We start from the raw sequence: 5,765 nt of genomic DNA, 5'->3' as shown, positions 1-5,765 counted from the left end.
TCACAGTTTAATGAATCTTCTACCTATTTGATGGGATGGTTAAGAGATTATCTATGGTTAAACTCTTCACAACTTATCAATGGATATAACCCATTTGGTATGAATAGTTTATCCATCTGGGCATGGATGTTCTTATTTGGACATCTTGTTTGGGCTACTGGATTTATGTTTTTAATCTCCTGGCGCGGATATTAGCAGGAATTGATTGAAACTTTAGCATGGGCTCATGAACGCACACCTTTGGCTAATTTGATTCGCTGGAGAGATAAACCAGTGAGAGAAACATTTACTGAATTGCAACATTTACAAATTCTTTATCTGCGTGTCCTGATTCATTATTATGTAGACCATGGTAGGAAACCACGTTTTACCCTTTAGACATAAACCGTGGAAGGTTGGCACGGTTTATGGGTGAGAAACAATGATCATAAACCGTGGGAGGTTGTCACGTTTTATGAAGGGAGAAACAATGAGCATAAACCGCAGTAGGTTACCACGGTTTATGCATGAAAAACATGGGCTGAAACTGTGCTTGGTTACCACGGTTTATGAGTAAACTTTGTGCTCTTAAAACCCTGATGGTTACCACGGTTTATGAGTGGAGTAATATAAATACATAATTCGCGTTAAGCCATGACGGATCTCATATGCGTTAAACCAAAATTTTTGAATATGGGAGGTTGAGAGAGAATCCGGGAAAGGCTTTGGGGTTTTGAAGCATTTGGGTAGTGGAGCCATGGAAGACGAAGCTCGCATGTATCGATTAAATGGTGTTGCGCATGTGGCTGGAAGCATCGATCAAGAGGTTAGTTATACTACCTTCTTATTATTGTTATTGTCGTTGTCGTCTTAGTAGTTGTATTATTATTATTATTATTATTATTATTATTATTATTATTATTATTATTATTATTATTATTGTGAGCTATTATTATTATTATTATTTTTATTATTATTATTGTTATATAGTGGTTATTATTATTATTATTAATGTTATTATTGTTATTACTATTATTAGAGAAAATAGAAAACCAATATGAGAAATAAAAAATGTCGTGTTTCAGTTATGGATAAAGAATACACATGCTCAAGTTGTGAGTGTATACAAATTTTTTTAAATCATATTGACCGTTATTAATATTGCAAGCATGCTGAGGATTTCCTTATCCACATGTTGCAGTCTACTAGGGTTATTACCTGTGTCAGGAGACAATAGAATATGCTTTTACACGAATTGATTATACCGTATCTGGAGACCACGAGCTTGTATCACTTGGCTAGGCTGAACAGTCGGTGATTCTGGGTTGATGAGTCTCTACTTAGCACATTCATTGAGAGGTGGCGGCCTGAGACCCACACCTTTCACATGCCGTTTGGGGAGTGCACTATCACTTTGCAAGATGTGGCATATCAGCTGGGTTTGCCCATCGATGGGGAGGCCGTTAGTGGATGCCTGACTAACTTTGAGAATCTGATGGAGAATGGAAGACCCGCATGGCAGTGGTTTCGGGAGTTGTTTGGTGAGTTACCTCCGCACGACAAAATCAAGCAGATGACGGTTCACTACACATGGTTCCATGAGAGGTTTCGGGTTCTCCTAGCAGATGCGAGTGAAGAGACCGTGCGTATATACACGCGTGCTTATATTCTGATGTTGTTGTCGTCTCAGCTGTTTGCGGACAAGAACGCAAACCGGGTTCACTTTCGCTGGTTGCCTTATTTGACATCGATGGACAACTTGGAAAGATATAGCTGGGGCTCAGCTGCACTAGCCTGGTTGTATAGATGTCTTTGTCGTGGGACAAATAAAAACGTTGTTAACTTGGCCGGGCTACTATAGCTTCTATAGTCTTGGATTTTCTGGAGGTTTCCTAGTCTCAGACCCAGTGGTTTTGATGTGTTCGAATTTTCGCTGGCATCCAGGTATGGTTTATTGTTTTCTATCGATAACCTGTTCAATTGCATGTGTTGTCATTCCTAATGAAATGCTCACAATGAAACTTGTAGGTGGGCAATCTATCTGCTGACAAACGATGCAGGGGATCAAAGAGTGGTGTCTGCACGCCTTTGTTTGGATAGATTGCTTGATCGCGATGTGAGTCGTTTATTTTTTGTTCTTACAAGTAGTCGTTCATGTATACTGTGATGGTCTAACCTAAGATTACATTCTCTGGTACAGTTTCTGTAGGAGCCTTATTCTGCTCCCGATGTTGCTACTATTGTTCATCCGGAGATACTTGTTGAGGAGCACTGTAGGCTATGGATGGAGGTCACTAGTCTGATATATTTTGCTGTGATAGAGTGGCATCAGATGGATAGAGTGATACCACAGTTCGGCGGGGTTCAGCATCTCCCCCAGTTGGCTCTGAACATAGATTGTCTCCATGCAAAGGATGGAAGGGGTGGAGATCGATGGTTCCCCAGATATTATCAGGAATGGTATTTGCATTGGGACAACAGGATGGATTCAGTCATCCCGGTCGATAGAGTAGCTGATCCGGGTCCATCGGCGGAGTAATTGGACTGGTGGTGCCGTGTGGCCCACAGATTCCTGTCCCCAGATGTTGCATTTTATGATCCTAGACCGATTGTCTTGTCAGAGGAGGCTCGTCATAGAGGATCGTCGCAGGCACCTCCCCGAACCCTTGAACATCGTGAATCATGCCACCACCAGTATCCACCTTAAATGTCTACTGCCAGACCCCACGATTCTCGAACGGTACAGAAGCAACTGCCTCCGTTCGATCTAAATCAGCCGAAAACGAAGGGGATGCAACCTGCGGAACAGTTGGTCCGGTCGCAGGCATCGAACTAGAGTAACCGCCCACGGCAGTCGAGCTATGAATTGGAGCTGATGCCCCAGAACTTTCGACACCAACCTCCAACTTCGCATGCAGCTCGTGTATACTGACCTCTGGAAAACTCCTAACACAATGAAACAGAAGCCGAATATCTTCATCGGCCGCTATCACGAACGTATCATACTTAACACCGGTCGACACAACTGCGATGGGAATCTTGTAGAATAGTTTCTTCACCCACTTGCTCCCAAATACCCCAAGCTTCTGCAAGATGCTGTTCTTTACATCTGACAAAGTGCTTGATGAACTGATAAATACACTCAATGGTTCTCTGTCAGTGAACTTCACACCATTTTTTTGCTTCTTTGAATTTTTCTAGAGCAATGCACTAAGACAAGAAAACTCTCTTCCTCACTTGCCATTGTGATAATGCTCCTCCTTAACAACTTGAATCTCACTCATATATATAGAATTCTTCTCTTCATAAACCGTGGGACGCAACAAGGTTTTTTGCATTTACATATTACTTCATAAACTGTGGCAGATTACAGGGTTTTATGATCAAATTTCTCTCTTCATAAACCGTACTAACCTCCCACGGTTTATGATCATTGTTTCTCACCCATAAACCGTGCCAACCTCCCATGGTTTATGTCTAAATGGTAAAACGTGGTTACCTACCACGGTTTATATAATAATGAATCAGGACATGCAGGTAAGGAATTTGCAATTGTTGCATTTCAGTAAATGTTTCTCTCATTTATTTTATTCCAGTAAATTACCCAAAATATAATGAAATTATACTTCATTCAAATGAGACATGTGTAGCTTCTCATTTTCAGTTTTATACTTTTGAAAATGATCGGATTGTTCGTGTTTTGATCATATGAACTCAATTTTTTTTTAAAAAAAGAAGTAGATCAGTTAGAACATAATTTCCAAATTTGTAAAAGATAAAAATTCGATTAATTATTCTTCGAAATAATGAACACAGTATAAGCTATCCTGCTAACTGGTCAGCTTGTCGCTTGGTCCTAATAAAGATGCTTGCAACGTGTATATTGATTTATACTATTGTTATGTATACTAGTGTGAAGGGATTACAATTTTATGAACATATTGAAAAATGAAACTATTCAATATATCTAAAATGTTTTGGACAAAGAATCATATCTAAAATATTTTGGACAAAGAATCATATCTGACCTCAATATTATAGTTAAAAAAAAACCATAATAATTTAATTGACATTACAAGAGAAGAAAAAACAAAGTCAAATACTTCACATTTGTTTAGAGCAACTATTCACACTGTAAACCCTAGAAAATTAGCGAATAATTAGTCAATAAATTAAATTTTTATAAAGAAAATTAAAAATGTAAATTTTATATTAAAATAGGATAGAACTAATTAAAACGAGAATTTTGACACAAATTTCAAAGAATTTGACCTAAGATTGGGCCGAACGAGCCAAACCGGGTGAACCGGGCCCAAAATGGGCCCAAGGCCCAATTCAGCCCATTAGCCATTAAGGGACATAGCTTCCCTTCCTTTCTCCTTTCCATTTCACGTTGCAGAATTTGGAGAAGGGGAAGAACAATTAACACTTCCAAACCCTTGGTCAAAAATTCAATCCACCATAACTTCTTACTCCGAATTCCAATCGTTGCACCGTTTGCGGCCACGTGATCTCCGCTTCGAGCTCTATAATTCCATTGGATCAATTTCTTTGGTAAGTCACCCTAACACTCCAGCATCTCTACCCCTCCAATTTTTGAAAATTAGTGAGAATCCATGTTAAAAATTTGTGATTTTGGTTCTCTAGGTTTAAGTTTAGCTTGAGGAACTTGTGGGCCTTTGCTCAATCAAGATATATTGAAGGTGAGGGTTCTCAAATTTTGCCAATTCCCGTTTATATGAGTTTGGGTATTGAATTTGGGCATGATACATGTGAATTAGGCTTGTATATGTGTATGTTGAAGATAATTGAGTACAATGGAGGCTTGGGGAAAGATTGGCGCTAAAGCTTTATTGAATTTGGACTTGTGGGGGCTGTGTGTGTGACCTTGGTGAGTTGCCTCGAGAAATACGTGAAAAAGTGGCCAAGGTATGGTTTAGGTTTCACATATGTAATATATAATATTTTGTGAAAACTTAGGCTAGTTGACTTTAAGATAGGCATGAATTTATGAGTATGTAAATTGATTAGTACTCTGTGACGAATGTTGTGTTTTGGCTTGGTTGTTGATGTTGGCATTTAAATGATGGATTGCCGAAAGATGAATTATTGATGCTTATGAAGTGGAAAACAGAATGAATATGAGTATATTGGAGTTATTAATGATAAGTTGATGATGTTGTGGTATGTGTTGATGAGATTTTGGTTATTATGGCTTGTTGATTTGTCAATGATAATTATGAGTTGTTATTAATGAATTAAAGGAGTAAGTTAAAGAATGTTTAAAGATTGTAGATTGTGGTTGAAATGGTGATAGTGGAATAGAGCTTGATATATTATATATGTGCAGATTTGGTGGATAAGGAATATGAACTTGGTAAAAGTCGGGTTTGGTATGTTTTGGTAAAATGTGAATTTTGATGAACTTTGGTAGTCCATATCTTGCTCTACAAATTCTGAATAAAGATGAGGTTTGTTTTAAATTAAAAAGTGTTTAATAAGCTTGAGACTGATATAAAGTTTGCGGAAAACCAAATTTTGTAGAGGAAGTTATGGATGCCGAAAGTTTGGTGCGAAAAACTAGATTTTTGAATATTGCAGTAGAACCAGGTTTTCTGGTGTGTGCCCACGCACAGGTCTGTGCGCACGCACCTAACAGAAGCAAAATTTTATTTGTGCATACGCACGTCTCTGTGTGCACGCACACCTAGTATTTTTCATAAAGTGTGCGTATGCACGCCCTTGTGCGCACGCACATGCCAGGATGGGCCTTCTGTAGGTAGCGC

The 5,765-nt window shown here is 38.7% G+C and overlaps 1 protein-coding gene across 1 annotated transcript; it reads left to right on the top strand.

Annotated features, from left to right (window-relative positions):
• Nucleotides 1-1,366: 1,366 nt before the first annotated feature.
• LOC140180075 (serine/threonine-protein phosphatase 7 long form homolog) lies at nucleotides 1,367-2,518 on the top strand. Its single transcript, XM_072220471.1, has 3 exons — nucleotides 1,367-1,776; nucleotides 2,008-2,095; nucleotides 2,189-2,518. The coding sequence occupies exons 1-3, from the start codon at nucleotides 1,367-1,369 to the stop codon at nucleotides 2,516-2,518; spliced, it is 828 nt and encodes a 275-aa protein (XP_072076572.1).
• Nucleotides 2,519-5,765: the final 3,247 nt, after the last annotated feature.

Source organism: Arachis hypogaea, chromosome 16 (genome assembly GCF_003086295.3).
Source record: "Arachis hypogaea cultivar Tifrunner chromosome 16, arahy.Tifrunner.gnm2.J5K5, whole genome shotgun sequence".
Classification (NCBI taxonomy): Eukaryota; Viridiplantae; Streptophyta; class Magnoliopsida; order Fabales; family Fabaceae; genus Arachis; species Arachis hypogaea.
This window is presented reverse-complemented; position numbering and strand designations above follow the sequence as displayed.

What these genes read in the sequence shown, in the direction of transcription:
- LOC140180075 (XM_072220471.1), top strand. Translation starts at nt 1,367, where the DNA reads ATGCCGTTTGGGGAGTGCACTATCACTTTGCAAGATGTGGCATATCAG. An exon ending in GGCTCAGCTGCACTAGCCTG is followed by an intron (nt 1,777 to 2,007) that starts GTTGTATAGATG and finishes TGAAACTTGTAG; the next exon opens with GTGGGCAATCTATCTGCTGA. An exon ending in ATAGATTGCTTGATCGCGAT is followed by an intron (nt 2,096 to 2,188) that starts GTGAGTCGTTTA and finishes CAGTTTCTGTAG; the next exon opens with GAGCCTTATTCTGCTCCCGA.